The sequence below is a fragment of the Cricetulus griseus genome (genome assembly GCF_003668045.3).
Source record: "Cricetulus griseus strain 17A/GY chromosome 1 unlocalized genomic scaffold, alternate assembly CriGri-PICRH-1.0 chr1_1, whole genome shotgun sequence".
Taxonomy (NCBI): domain Eukaryota; kingdom Metazoa; phylum Chordata; class Mammalia; order Rodentia; family Cricetidae; genus Cricetulus; species Cricetulus griseus.
Window position 1 is genome coordinate 208473286 of NW_023276807.1, and position 16332 is coordinate 208489617.

A 16332-nucleotide genomic window follows, 5' to 3' on the forward strand; every position below is an offset into this window, starting at 1 on the left:
TGAGTGTCTGCCTCTGCTTCCATCAGCTACTGAATGAAGGCACTAGGATGGCACACAAGGTAGTCATCAATCTCTTTATCAGAGAAGGGCATTTAAGGTAGCCTCTCGACTGTTGCTTAGATTGTTAGTTGGGGGTCTCTGGATATTTCCATAGTGCCAGAATTCTCTTTAAAACTATAATGCCTCCCTCTATGGTGGAATCCCTTTTCTTGCTCTCCTCCATTTCTCCCCTGACTAGATCTTCCTACTCCCTCCTGTCCTCCTCTCCCCTCCCCTTCTCCACTTCTCTTTCTTCTAACTCCCTCTCCCCTGCCCCCATGATCTCAATTTTCTCAGGAGATCTTGTCCCTTTCCCCTTCTCCAGGGGAACATGTGTGTCTCTCTTAGGGTCCTCCTTGTATACTAGCTTCTCTGGCAGTAGCTAGAGGCTACTTGTAGGCTGCTACTTCATTGTTCTAGATCTAAAATCCATATATGAGTGAGTACATACCATTTTTGTCTTTTTGGGACTGGGTTACCTCACTCAGGATGGTTTCTTCTAGTTTCATCCATTTGCCTTTGAATTTCAAGATTCCACTGTTTTTGTTTTTGTTTTTTTTTTTCTGCTGAGTATTACTCCATTGTGTAAATGTACCACATTTTCTCCATCCATTCCTCAGTAGAAAGGGATCTAAGTTGCTCCCAGATTCTGGCTATTACAAATAATGCTTCTATGAACACGGTTGAGCAGATGTCCTTGTTGTATGAATGTGCTTCTTTTGGGTATATGCCTAAGAGTGGAATTGCTAGATCTCATGGTAGATTGATTCCCATTTTCCTTGGAACTGCCATACTGATTTCAAAGTGGCTGTATGAGTTGGCACTCCCACCAGCAGTGGAGGAGTATTCCCCTTTCTCCACATTCTCTCCAGCACAAACTGTCATTGTTGTTCTTGATTTTAGCCATTCTGACAGGAGTAAGATGGTATCTTAGAGTTGATCTGATTTGTATTTCCCTGATGGCTAAGGATGTTGAACACTTTCTTATATGTCTTTCAGCCATTTTAGATTCCTCTATTGAGAATTGTCTATTTACTTCTGTACCCCACTTTTTAATTGGATTATTTGGTGTTTTGGATACTAGCTTCTTGAGTTCTTTGTATATTTGGAAATCAACCCTCTGTCAGATGTGGCTTTGGTGAATATCTTTTCCCAGTCTGTGGGCTGCTGTTTTGTCTTGCCGTGTCCTTTGCCTTACAGAAGCTTCCCAGTTTCAGGAGGTCCCATTTATTAATTGTCAATTTCAGTGTCTGTGTTACTGTTGTTATGCTCAGGAAGCAGTCTCCAGTACCAATTTGTTCCAGGGTACCACCTACTTTCTTTTCTAAGAGGTTCAGTGTGGCTGGATTTATGTTGAGGTCTTTGATCCATTTGCACTTAAGTTTTGTGCATGGTGGTAGATATGGATCTATCTGCAGTCTTCTACACACCAGCATCCAGTTATGCCAGCACCATTTGTTGAAGATGCTTTCTTTTTTCCATTGTATAATTTTGGCTTCTTTGTCAAAAATCAGGTGTTCGTAGGCGTGTGTGTTAATATCAGGGCTTTCAATTTGATTCCATTGGTCTACCTGCCTATTTTTGTACCAATACCAAGATGTTTTCAGGATCATAGCTCTATAATAGAGCTTGAAGTCAGCCTTTGGATGTTCTTTTGTTGTACAGGGTTGTTTGGGCTATCCTGGGTCTTTTGTTTTTCCATATAAAGTTGAAAATTGTTCTTTCAAGTTCTGTGGAGAATTGTGCTAGCATTTTGATGGGGATTGCATTGAATCTGTAGATTGTTTTTTGGCAAGATTGCCATTTTTACTATGTTAATCCTACCTATCCAAGAACATGGAAGATCCTTCCATTTTCTGGTAGCTTCTTTAATTTCTTTCTTTAAAGACTCAAAATTCTTACAAGTCTTTCACTCCCACGAACAACAGATTTGATAGTTTTATCATATGATCCTTTTTCAAAAAAATTACCCCTCCATTTTGCATGGCCTGTTTTTCATTAGATTAGGACTCAAAAAATATGAGGTGCACTCTAGACAGAAAGAACACATGGATTTGCTTCAGCGTCTCTATCGCCAGAGGGCGGTGTTGCACAGTGCAGAGGCTGCTATATCTGCAATTGGTCCCCACTTTGAATTCAGTGGCTCCCTGCATCTGTCTGAGTTCTTAGACATCTGATAAGTGAAGAAGTGAAGACAGCCAGAGGCTAGAAAGTTCCCAGGAACAGGGCCACTCCTGCAGGCTTATTTTATTTTAGAATTTTATCTAAAGAAGGAAGGTGTCTAGTCAACTTGGTGCCCTTTATCTTCAAGAACTGGGAACTTCATGTGCCAAGCTTTTTCAGGGAAGCAGAAGAGGTGTTCCCAGTGCTCAGCCATGCTTCCAGTCCTCATCTCGTTCCTGGGGATGCATTTTTTCCTGGGTGAGTAAAGCTTCCCCATTATTTATAGATGCATAGGAATCAGTGTTTTTCTCACTTGAACTTTAGTAAGAAATCTGCGTCATGTTTATTGATTTATCATTGATCTTGTAGGAGATGTCCAAGCACAGTCAGTTACTCAGCGTGATGCCCATGTCACTGTCATCGAAGGAGACTCAGTGGAGCTCAGATGCAACTATTCCTATGGTGGAGCTTCTTACCTCTTTTGGTACATGCAGCGTCATGGCCACAACATCCAGTTTCTCCTCAGGTATTACTCCGGAGATCCCGTGGTTCATGGCTTGAATGGCTTTGAGGCTGAGTTTAGGAAGAGCGACTCTTCCTTCCACCTGAAGAAAGCCTCTGTGGACCTCAGCGACTCGGCTGTGTACTTTTGTGCTCTGAGTGCACAGTGTCTGGGGCTGCAGGGGGAGCTGAACACAAACCTGTAAGATGCTGGGGAGGACTGTAGCTGATTGACTTTCAATCATCCATTCTACTATAAGTAACCTAAATAAAATTATTAGTTCTCACAGATGGATTTCTCTGCAATCACTCCTTTGGTCTGTCATTGGTGCTCTATCTGCCATGTATAGACATTTGGTCACAGCTTCCAGGAAAAGTGACATAGCAGAGTCAAACCATGCAATGATTCCTGAGACATGGTTGCTTCCCTAATGGTTGTTTTGTAGACCTCCCTAATGATTTCTACTGACTGGTTATCTCCAGGAGACTTGGAGATACAGCTCAGTTCCACATAAGCAATGGCTGCAGTGGATGCCTATGTAGTGTGCACTAGAGGGAGAAGTGTTGGCTTCTTCCTGCTTCAGACTGCAGGTTAGTGTTGGGAAGTGTAACAGCTTGTCTCACCGCCTCAAGAGCCTCAGAAACACTCTCATCTGTGATGTTCAGTCAACTTGACTCAGGGTAGAATCACCATGAAGAGAATCTCGATAAGAACTCATCTGGATTAGGTTGGAGTGAGCTTCTGTGGCAGATTTCAATAATCACTATAGAAAGACACAGCCTGAACATGACCAGCACCTTTTCCAGGTCTGCCCTGTACACTGAGTGAAGTGGAGAGAGTGAGTAGAGCTTGACAAGAAGCATTCTATGCTCATTGTTCCTGATATGTGTGATGAGGCAAGTTCACTCAAGCTTCTGTTGCTGTGACTTCCATGCTATGATGGACTGTGACCTGGCAGTGTTAGGTGAAATGAATCCTCTTTCTACTAAGTGATCATGGTCAAACTGTGTTGTCATAGCAACTGGAAAGAGAAGTAGGATGCCATCCTTACTCCTGCTCATGGCTGCTTTGTTAGATTTGGAGCACAGAGTAAAGAGACAGAAGGCAGAAAAGAGACCAGAGTCTGACCTCAACAGATGAAACTACTTCAAACAGTGAAGGACAGGGTCTCTTATAGGAAGTGGGGGTCTGCAAGGAAGGAGGGGAACACTTGGAGTTTATAGAGGGCATTGGAATGAGCAATCTTGTGAAGTTGCAAGGGCCTACATTCAAGTCTGCAGCCTCTCATTCCTCGTGTTGTCTGCTCATTCGACAGACTATTGGGCTGAAGAGATGGCTCAGCCATTAAAGGCTAGGCTCACAACCAAAAATATAAGGAACAGACTGTTGTGGGAAGCAGGCTGTCTCAACTGAGAATAGTTGGAGCAAGAACAGCTGTGACCTCATAGGAATTCTGTTTGTATGACTGAGTCACAGGATCATGTGTGATCGATGCAGTATTATTTCTTCTTCTGTAAGTGTGACCAATTTTCCATAAATACACAAGTGGGAAAGTGGAAAACCCCAAAGCTTTAGAAAATTATATTTGGTATTTGACAAATTATGACAACCTTAAGTATATATTATGAGTATATAGTATGAATATAATTAATATAGTTATACTCACATGTAATTTTTCAAATAAAATTTCAAATATTTATCAGTGAAATTGTTCTTGTTTTTCATCTCAATGTTATTCCCTTTCATCCTCTGAAAACAAAGCTGATAAACTTTGTTTCTCAAATTTGCACTTTGCTTTTCTATTATATTTGTGTAAGTTAATACAGTGTAGCTCTGTGTTTTTAAAATATATGTCAATGATAAAACATTGCATGATAAGAGTCCATTGAGACTGCAGGAAACCTAGAGCTGGTTTTCTGTTTCCTAAGGAAATAAACGAGCAAATGTGGGTGAAAGTAGAAGAGTCTACTGGATGACACTTTCTTACTAGTTTCTATCCTCCCTTACACTTCCGACATTTTCCTTCTTATTGCAGAGTTTCCATGGCTGTGAAAACTTGTGGTAGACTCTCTGTGCTGTGCCAAATTGAATTTCTAACCTGGTCCAAGTCTTCTAGTAAATTTATCTGATAGCATCTTATCAATAGTAACATAAACATAAGATATCCTTTTGAACACCCGGTGATTTTTACTTTATCTCCTTCTTCCACAGTGGGCAATAACGTTTTTTATAATTAGTCTTATGGAATTTCAATGAGATGATATATTAGAAAGTTCCTGGGATATGTATAAAGCTCATTGTCAAGGCTAGGGTTCCACACTAATTTTCTAAGAAAAGCCAGGTTTGGTGAGGAAAGATGAAGAAATTGAAATGATAAGGTTTGGTTTGTTGCTTTTGTATTTAAAATGAATCACTGGCTGTTTAATTTCTGTTCCTCTACCTTAATATGAGTTTTCAACTTTGCTACTCATAAGTTTAAGTCTTATAAAGTGCTTCCTGCTGAAATGTCATGATGACTGGAATTCAGTAGCCAATAAACATTGCTGTCCTCACTAATTTGTAACAGTATGAGTTTTAAACCTCTGGCTGTGGAAGATTTATTAAGACTACAGTTTTCATCGCCATCCCTTCAGTCCATCAAGATAGGTCAAAGCTGTGTAAGCTATTTTTCTTAACCAGCAGCAATTTCCATTTCTTTAAGATTCTGCCTTCAGAGACAGTAACAATCCAAAAAGCAGAAGTCTGAAGTAAATGAAACACATATTCAGGCATCCTTGTAAATATTTTAACCTGCCTTTGAATGGAATGAAGATTGTTAAATATTTAATTTAATTATAACTCTGTGATCATAAAGTAATCTTCATAAAGAAAAATACATGCTTTAAATTATTATGCTTGCTTTTAAAGTTGTACTTTTATACACTTAACTTTAAAATAAAATGGGTAATATTTATTGCAAAAAATTGTATGATGATTGTGAGGTTTGCTTTTTTACTAAAATAATTTGGAGACATAGGAAAGTCTTAATAATCTATTTCAGTGTTTCTAATTACTGTGCATCATCTCAATTTAAAATGTGCAACACGTCACTTTTGATGGGCATTTAGTCAGGGCAGTGCCAACAGAAGTAATGGAAGTCTCAGTCAGAAGTCAGGTTCACAAAGGTCAATAGGTCACCACCAGTCATGTTTCCAAGGTGTTGCTAGAGCCCTATGTGCAGCTCAGTCTTCCTTTGTCAGCCTTTGTCATCTCTCCTCCCAAGTCAAGTGTTCGGGAGGAAGAACCAAAACTATATTTCTTAATTTAACTATTTGCACTCAAGTTCCCCTTTCAAGGTTGGATACTAAAATAACTCAGTGAAGAGTTTTAACACAGAGGTGGTCATAGGAGGCAAATACATAGACAAAGTCTGTAGGATTCAATTTTTATGGATAGAAGGAAGCAAGAATACTTTATTTGAGGCAAATGTAATGAGAAGTCCTCAAGGATTGCAACATCATAATTACTGTTAGTTGTGATGAATTTTATGGTTCTGATTTCTGTTTTTGTGATAGTTTACATGGTACTTTTAGCTTCTGAGATGTATTGTAGTGATGGTTATTTACTTACTGTGCAGTTGTCTATTTACTTTTAGATGGAAATACAGTAAAACAAGAGCAAGAGGAAACCATTCAGTACCCAGTGTCTTTCACAATCCCTATGCAATGATGGTCTTCCAGAGACAATGGCTGGTGCTGCCACACCAAATCCAGTAGATTCTGTGCAGACTGAGGCAATAAGTTCAAAAGAAGGAGGTCTCCTAGAACTGGTTGTGCAACTCATGGCTGGAGAAAAATATTGAGCCAAAGTTCTCACGGCAATTTCTTTTCTTCTATTCTTTTTCATATTTACATATGTTCCTAAAGGGCTATGCTGACATTTTAGACAAAAGAAATAAATAAAAAACCATCCTCTGAGACTGGGTCACTAGCCATGACCTCATCTCTGGGAAAACCAACACTTTTCAAATCATTCACGTCATTCACATAAGTAAGTGGTGTTAAGATAAATACTTTCCCAAAATTAAATTTTCATATGGCTGTACATGTGTGATGGAGAATGGGCTTAAATGTTTGGTAAAAAAAGCTTTTTAATAAGAAAGAGTCAAAATAGCTCAATATTTCAAAGACTCATAAGAGCTATGTAATAGATATTAAACAATAACTGACCATAAAAATTTATTAATCTGATCTAAGAAATAGGCAGTTAGCCTTGAATGGTTTTGTGTTATGGTCAACCTTGAAAAATTTTGTAATTTACTGTTTTGGTTAGCCTCGGATGATTCTGTGTCCTACTGTGCCAATTAACAATGATGTCATTTGTTCTATCTGGGTTTGCTTCAATGAACACATATTCTGAAAAGATATTTGTTTTATTCTGTATAAAAATCCTTGCTTTAGAGCTACAAAAACACTCAGATTCAAACTGCCTCTGTGTTTGTTTCTGTTTGTCACTGCCAAATCCTAACCCACCTAGTCTTCCAGGTCCCTCATCCCAGCGACCCCCATACCCAACTGGGGAGGTCTGTGACATGATGCCTCCTCTCTGCCTCCTAAATACTGTGCAATTTCACTTTGTCCTCAGATACACATAGTTTTCTAGTTGACAATGGAGAAATTCAGAAAACCAATAGCCACTATCAACAGAAAGAAAACTTAGCCTCCTACGACATATGCAGTCTTTATTTGCCTTCTTCATTCAGTGATGTTCAGTTAGGAAGCATTCTGACTGTGTCAGAACATGGAGAGGTTGTATATCTTGTTTCAAGCAGTAGGGGCTGCTGTTACTGGGGAAAAAAAGAGACTGTTGTGTGACAGAAACCATGGATGGCTTCTGAACTTTATAATGCGATCCACACCTTGAAAAAATTAAATTAGTATTTTTAATGGTATGTGTGAATGAGTATGTGTGCATGTGCATGCACATGTGCATGTGCGTGCCTGCGTGTGTGCATGTGCGTGCCTGTGTGTGTGCGTGTGCGTTTGTGTGTGTGTGTGTGTGTGTGTGTGTGTGTGTGTGTGTGTGTGTGTGTGTTTTAATGACTGTGGGTAACCTTAGGAACATTGGATTTTCCTGGCTTTGGCACTGAAGGGTATTGTGAGTCACCATGCATGTGTTGGGAACTGAACTCAGATCCTCTTGAGAGTCTTAGAGCATTTATCAATCAGAGACATCCCTTAGTGAATACACACTTCAAAACTGTGTGGGCCGGAGAGTGTCTCCATTGTGAAGAATATACTATTCATAAACAGACACGCCATTTGTGCCTATTCCCAGAGGGTGAGATTTAGTTCAATTTTTAGTCTCTTCAGAAAAAAAATATTCACTCTGGAAGGATATGGTCCTGTGTGACTATGACTTTATGGGAGGATATGTTCCTGTGCGACTATACTTTATGGGAGGATATGTTCCTGTGTAACTATAACTTTATGGAATCATATTGGTTATGTAAATAATGTTGACAGGTAAAGATATAGAGAAAGCACTATAACGAGATGTTCTTATAGTGGCCTGGTCCCACTGCCACTGCAGCCCCAAATGAACACACTGAGACTTATAATAATCATTAAATTATTGGACAATGACTACAGTTTTTTATTGGCTAGCTCTATCTTAATTATTAACCCATTTCTATTAATCTATGTATTCCCACGTCATCTTACTTACAAGAGAATGCTTGCCATATCCTATTCTCCTGGGCTCCACATGGTGACCCCTGTTTGCCAACACTTCCCAGAATTCTCCTTCTTTGGTAGTCCCACCTATCCTTCCTCCCTAGCTACTAGCTAAACAGTGTTTTATTCATCAACCAATAAGAGAAACATATATACAGAAGGAAAACCCCCATCAAAGCATGGTTGAGAAAAATATCTATAGAAAGTATAGTAACAAAACAACAATGGATCTGCAGCTACATGTAAGGCAGAATCTGTTTGGTGCACATAGGTCAATCACATGTCAGGGGAAGGGGAATTCCATTCATTTCCATAGGTATTCAATGTCTTCAGTTTCTATATTTCTCTAGGAATAAAAGTTATGTGGGTTTGTCTTAGTTAATTCTATGTTGCTGTGAAGAGACACTATGGCACAGGTAACTTACAGAAGTCTATTTGGGGCTTACAGTTTCAGTGGGTTAGTGTCTATGTCCATAATGGTGGGGAGCATGGCATGGGGGCATAGTACTGGACCAATGGCTGAGAGCATCCATCCTGAGTCACACCCACAAGGCAGAGAAACTGGGAATGGCTGAGTCCTTTGAAACCTCAAGACAAGACCACTCCTCCTAACTCTTCCTAGTTTTACCATCTGGGAACCAAGTATTCAAACACAGGTGCCTATATGTACCATTCTCTTCACCACCAGAGGGATTTTTATTATTATTACTATTTTTAAGGTGATGGAGACTGATTCACAAAGCCTCATGCATAATATGCTGTGTTCGTTCTATCACTTAGTAACACTGACAATATTTAAAATTTGCAATAATATACATGTAATATAAAATTATCGTTTTTCTTTCTCAAAACTTTTATTAATAAAAATTTAATTAATTGAGTTTCTTAAGGTAAGTGTTTCAAATGTGAAACAAGTTAACTATTTCAAGTAATGACATTCCTTTAAACAAACAACATTCATTTATTTATTTAAGAAGTAAGTGTTAGCTGTCTTTTAGGTTAATGACACCTGTCCAACTATAGGGTAACACAATGGAAAAAGTTTGTCTCTTTCCCCCAAAGTCATCTGGTAGTGACTAAACATGTGTTGACATTCTTTGCTTGCCTGATTTTTCCAGTGGATTACCACATAGCACAAACTGGCTACACAGGAAACTAAGAAATGTCACGGAATGGTGTTTCCCAGGTAAGAAAACATAAAAGAACAAACAAACCTATCACAACTATTCTTCAGAATTACAGAAGCACCATTCAAAAGATACCAGGTGTCTTAGACAAGAGATCCAAGAGTGTCACTCCATCATTGACTTTGAGCATATAGGTCAACAGTCTTCTGAGGTTAGCAAACTGCCTAAAATGGGATGGGGGGGATGGGTACATCTACGTAACCCATACACATTTCCTGTTTAATTCTTGGCTCACATTCATCCTTTCACTATAACCTTAACCTTTTCTGACTCAAGAAATTAAGATTCACCCACTCCAGTGGCTCAGAAAATGAATTCTTTTCCAGGACTAGTGATTGCAGTCTTTCTAATGTTTGGTAAGTGGGATGACACATGGAGGTTCTGTCTTGTTCTATGATATTGATATAAATTCTAAGGATATTCTTCCCATGAGATAGAATACAGGTCGCTGCCAAAGTGACCCACACTGAATTGTTGTTGCTAATTTCTCTTTTAGGAGAAAGCAATGGAGACTCAGTGACTCAAACAGAAGGTCAAGTGACACTCTCTGAAGGGACTTCTGTTACTGTGAACTGCTCCTATGAAACCCAACAGTACCCAGCCCTGTTCTGGTACGTGCAGTATCCTGGAGAAGGTCCACAGCTCCTCTTCAGAGTCTCCAAGGCCAATGAGAAAGGAAGCAGCAGAGGTTTTGAAGCTACATATGATAAAGAATCCACTTCCTTCCACTTGCAGAAAGCCTCGGTCCAAGAGTCAGACTCGGCTGTGTACTACTGTGCTCTGAGTGACACATTGGCACAATCTGCAGGGGGAGCTGAGCACAAACTCTGAGAAGCAGGGGTATGACTGCTGAGTGTGTCTGACATCCCTCATTTAGGGACTAGAGGCAGGTCTGCTATTGTTGAGACTCACTGCACACCCAGGCACTTTTGCAGTGTAAACCATGCTAATCAACACTAAGAACACATTACAAGAACAGGAAGTGAGCATGCTTTACTTTAGACTTGATCAGACAGAGTAAAAGCAGTCACATATCACAGTGATTTCCTTTTTTGTTTTTGTTTTGTGAGATGGGCTTTCCAGTAGCCCAGGTTGGCCTTGAACTCCTGATGAAACTGAGGTGGGCTTTCAACTCCTGTTCTTCCTGCCTGCTCCTCTCATGGGCTAGAGTTATAAGCATTAACTATGATAATAGGCTGAATTTGTAATTTTTTAAATATAACATTTCTTGCTGAATGAAACTGTGTATGTGTTTACAATCCTCTGTAATTCTTACACACTGAACCTAACTGATGTCATTCATGGAATTATCATGGCTTATGAGGCTACACATGCTCCGTATCTCCCTGGTAATGTGCAGTAAGAAAGGATTTAGTTTTATTTCCTCTTATGGTCTGATAACTTGTTTGTTATTCCTAAAAGTTCTTAGGTTTGACTGAATTAAGAAGTAAAAGTTCTAATAGGAGACAGTCTGTATCTCCTGAAAATAAATTCCTGCCATTTTTATTTGGCTTCCTCCAATCTTTTGGCCAAAATTATATCATATTCTGCAGCCTCTTCCTTAAGTTTCTAATACGTTCTTCTTTCAGTTCAATAGGTCAGTGGTTTTGATCTGCATTGAGGAAAAATATCCTGAATCCTGGATGCTTTGTTCCTGGGGAAAAGTGAATTAAGATAAAGAGAGGAAAGTTCTCAATTCTGCTTAAATGTCAAATGAGGGAAACTGAATTAAGCATCAGGGAAGTTGGATGTGACATTGTTAGGAGAAAGAAACCTGGGATGTGATGGTCTTGGGAGATAATACAGGCTAGGAATTAGATAGAGTGGTATAGAAAACTATCCCAAAGAGATCCATAGTCCTCAAGGAAAACTAAGGACAAATGGATGAATAATTACCTGTTAATGAAAGAGAGTGTTGCTTCTTTCTATAGTACATTACAAAAGACCAAAGGATCCCACACTCAAAATGTAATGACCAAGTTATGAAGCATGATTCAAAAATGTATTCAGCTTGGGTGCTGTGTGTGTGGTGTGTGTGTGTGTGTGTGTGTGTGTGTGTGTGTGTGTGTGTGACTGCAGGTGTCTGGAGAGACCAGAAGAGGACACCAAACACCCTAGAACTGAAGTTGCAGGCAAACTTGGGTTCTTTGCAAGAACAGCAAGCGTTCTGAACCCCTGAGCCATCTCCCCAGGCCAAGTGAAGCACGTTTAAACATATAAATGAATTTTAATGACATGAGTTGGACAAATCTTTCTTAGTTATGGCAACAAAGTGGCAAGAAACAAAGTGACGATAAAGTAGTTTGTCCTCATTAAAGTGAAAAACATTTTTTTTTGACTTTTTTTCAGTGCTAGGAATTAAACTCCAGCCTCGTGGATTCTAGGCAAGTGCTCTACTGAACTATAGCCCTAGCACTAAAATATGTGTGCTTTAAAGGAAACTATTGATAAAGTGAAAAAGAACCCCAAAATTGAAGGACATGTTTGCAAATCATGTGTCTGCTGAGGCAGCACCAAACAGACTGTGTAAGCACATCACTACTACTTACTATTATTATATAAAATGCATTCTCTCACACAATACTTGCTGACCACAGTCTCCCCTCCCCTCTTCCTAGTACCCCTCTATCTCCCCTCTCCCTCAGATCCACTCTCTTCATTTTCCCTTCAGAAGATAGCAGATACCTCCAAGTGATTATCAACTGGACAGGACACAACAAGATACAACAAAACTAGTCATAAACCCTCATATCAAGACCAAACAAGACAACTCAATAGAAGGAAAGGGTCCCAGGAGTAGACAAATAGTCACAGACACTTCTCTTCCCATTGTTAGGAGTCTAACAAAATCCCCAAGCTGAACAACCACAACATGTATGCAGATGACCCTTGTAGCACAGTTGCTGTTTCAGTCTCTGTGAGCCCATATGAGCCCTGTGTAGTTGATTCTGTGGACTGTGTTCTCATGGTGTCCTTGACCCTCTGACTCCTACAATCCTTCCTCCCCATCATCTGCAGGGTTCCCCAAGGTCCACCTAATGTTTGGCTGTGGGTCTCTGTACTGTTCCCTTCAACTACTGGAAAACCTCTCAGATGATGATTGGGCTAGGCACAGATCTATAGGTGTAGCAGAGTATCATTGGAATCATTTTATTAATTTTGTTGTTGTTGTTGTCAGTTGTGTTTGGTTCTACCCTAGATCTCTGTGCTACCCACCTTCTGGATTCTGGCCATCCAGGCAGTGATGGTCATGGGCTCCTTCTTGTGGTGTGGGCCTCAAGTTAGACCAATAATTGTTTGGCCACTCCCACAAGTCTGAGCCACCACTGGCCCAGCTCATCTTGCAATTGTGGGCGCAAGATTTTGTGGCTGGGTTGGTGTTCCAGTCCCACCACTGAGAGCCTAGCCTGATTACAGAGGCCAGTTCCAGTTTCAGTTCCATATCCTCCATTACTAGGAGTCCTCACTGGGGTCACCCCTGTAGGTCTCAGAAAGTTTCTCCTGCACTAGGTTTCCATTATTGCTCTTTAAATGTCCACTCTTTAAATGTTCCAGTCATCTCTCCCTCAGTCTATCCTTGCCCCACCTGATCCTTCCTGTTCCCACCATCACCTGTCTCCAGTCTACCCACAAAATATATTCTATTTCCCCTCCCCCGGGAAATACTTGCTTCCCCCCTTGATCCTCCCTTGTAATAAAAATGACAGCATACTGATACACAATAAAAATAATGTCCCTAAAACCTAACAATTAGTGGCAGTGCTGTGATGGTTCTTCTTGGTTTTTAACTTGGCTGGATTTCAAATCAACTAAAAGTCAATCCGGGTATAGTGGGTGTGCTTCTCTGGAGAGCCTTGAGTGATTCAGATCCATCCACACAACACCACAGTATTTTGGGGACTTATTTTTGCATGTATTGTTCAGTATAGACAACTCTACAACACATAAGGTTTTCTCCTATCTATCTAGAGGTAGGAAGCCCAGATGTCAAGGAAATGTGTGTGATGGCCAGTGATGATGATCATACAGCTAGATATATGAACAACATACCAGTTATTGAAATATACATTTGAACTAATTTCACATATAAAGAATACTTCAGAAGACCTGTTCAAAATGTATAAAGCTTTAGAACAATGAAAAAGCATATTGTATGGAAGTAGCATTTGGAAAAAAACAACAAAAGAAAATCCAGTAGCTCAACTTTCTAATTTAATCCAAAGTAGTCCCTTCTCACAGCTTCTGACCCTACTGTCTCATTGGAGCCCCAGTGTTTGTCTGGTCATAGGGGCTTCAAATCCTGCATTGGGTTTCCTGAATTTCTACTTGATAGAGGACACGTTCTTTTTCAGAAAGCAGGCAGATCAATTCCTTTAAAAGTAACCAATCTTAAGTATAAAAGCAAGTTAACAACAAAACAACCTCTCAATCCAATCATTTCCTAGCTCACTCATAGTGAACCCAAACGTTTTATTAACTTAAGTACTGTTTGTCACTGCAAGCTATAAGAATGAGTACTAAGTGCATATCTTTATAGTTGTGTTTTCTGCCTTGAAAATCTCTCCCTTGAATACACTTATTGATATTTCCCAACTTTTGCTCAAATCTACATCCCTAACACTATGAACATACATACATGCACACATAAACACACACACACACACACACACACACACACACACACACACACACACACACACACATATATTCAACTCTGTATGTCATTCAACCAAAATCTTTTCTGCATGAACATGTATGCTATCTATCTCTATATCTCTATCTATCATCTATCTATCTTTCAATCATCTATCCACCTATCTATCTATCTATCTATCTATCTATCTATCTATCTATCTATCACGTGTCTGTCTATCGATCTATCTATCTATCTATCTATCTATCTATCTATCTATCTATCTATCTATCTATCTTTTCTTCCTGAGACAAGTTTTGCTGCACAGACAGATTCAGAAGGCATTTATAGTATTTTGCCTTCCATATACTTGGATTTTTGTCATGTTTCACTGTACCATGCTTTATATTTACATAGTTTTAAGTAAACATGTTTAGCCTTACACACATTTTTAATGTTAAGTACAAAAATTCCACTTTAATGAGGGATTTGCCTCTAATCATTGTCTTTCTATTAATTGTCACTTATTTTTGTATTTGTTGAACTAGTAAACATATAGTAAGACCCAATATTGATACCACCACAACATTATTAATTATCCACATCTGTTCAATGCAGTTATTTGTGCCTATTGTGTGTCAAGTGATAATTTGCATGACAGTATGCAAAGAGAATAAAATTGTAACTTTCATAGAATGTATTTTAGTGTTCTCTTATAGAGAACTCTCACCAGATTGTCATTATTTTATCTGAAAATACCCAATTGTATTTGTCTCTCTAATTTTATTGCTTATTTGGTTTTTTGTGTCAGGGTTCCTCTATATAGTCCTGACTGTCTTGGAACTTGCTATGTAGACAAGGCTGGCATCACACTCACAGAAATCCTCCTGCTTCTGCTTCCCCCGTGTTGAGATTAAAGGGATGTGCCACAATGTCTGGCAGAACATATTAGTTTTTATAACTACTGTGACTTCTTTCTGTTTCTTACTTGTGCATTAACATAGGTTTTACTTGGTGATCTAAGATGTCTAGTTGGGGCATTGTCTGCCCTAATATTTAGTGACTTCATTTAGAATCCTTTTATGTATATGTATATTTTACGATGATACTATTACAATAGTGTGTTCTCATATGGTTTTCCAAATGGCATGAGTGTTAGTTGTCCCTTGCCACATTCCCCCCTTCACCTTTCTCTTCCATCCCCTCCCTATTTATTCGCCCTATTATTCTTTTCATTTGTCTCCCTATAACACCATATTCTATTTCTTCTTCCTTGGGTGACATTCTCTTCCCTCCTAGTTCCCTATCTGGTACCCAGCTTTTGTGATTATTTGGATTGTAGCACGCCTATCCAAACCTTAAAAGCTAATGTCCATACATAATAGAAAACATGCAATATTTGTCTTTTAATGAGGTTTAAGTTACCTCATTCAAGTTGATTTTCTACTGGCTCAATCAAATTACCTTCAAATTTCATAATTTCACTTTTTAACAATGGACTACTGTTTCATTGTGTAAATGCACTACACTGTCATCATCTGTTCTTCAGTTGATAGACATCTGAGATGTTTCCAATTCCTGTGTACTGTGAATAGGGCAGCAAAGAACATGGATGAGCAGGCACCTCTGTAGTAAGGTGTTGGGTCCTTTGGGTGTATTCCCAAGAGTGATAGAAGTGGATCTTGACATATATCTATTCCCGGCTTCCCAAGGAATCACCACACTGATTCCCATGGTGGCTGTGAAAGTTTGCAGCACCATCAATAATGAATAAGTGTTTCCCTTTCCCCACATCACCAACAACACGTTCTGTCATTTATTTTATTGATCTTGGCCAATCTGACACGGGTAAGATGACAGTTGTCTTTACATGTACAAGGTCCTAAAGTCTGACATATGCCTTATTATTAAGATCTGGGGGAGGCATGGGCTAACATCCATCCTCAGTTCAGTTCCTGTCCACCAGGGGGTGCAGGTTCCTAATGCAGGCTCATTTCCTGTGTGATTTGTATTTGAGGGGATTTACACTATCTTTCTCTGACTTAACATTTCTTCATGCTAAGCATCAAGACCATTTTCCAGACGACACTAAAG

General features: G+C 39.3%; 2 gene segments (V, D, J or C); both read left to right on the forward strand.

Moving 5' to 3' along the window:
• The first annotated feature begins 2414 nt into the window (after positions 1–2414).
• On the forward strand, positions 2415–2909 carry LOC103159607. The segment is given in 2 exon segments: positions 2415–2460; positions 2572–2909. Coding segments are annotated over 2 exon segments (384 nt in total).
• A 312-nt stretch (positions 2910–3221) lies between these two features.
• Positions 3222–10436, forward strand: LOC103159608. The segment is given in 2 exon segments: positions 3222–3294; positions 10102–10436. Coding segments are annotated over 2 exon segments (408 nt in total).
• The last annotated feature ends 5896 nt before the right edge of the window (positions 10437–16332 follow it).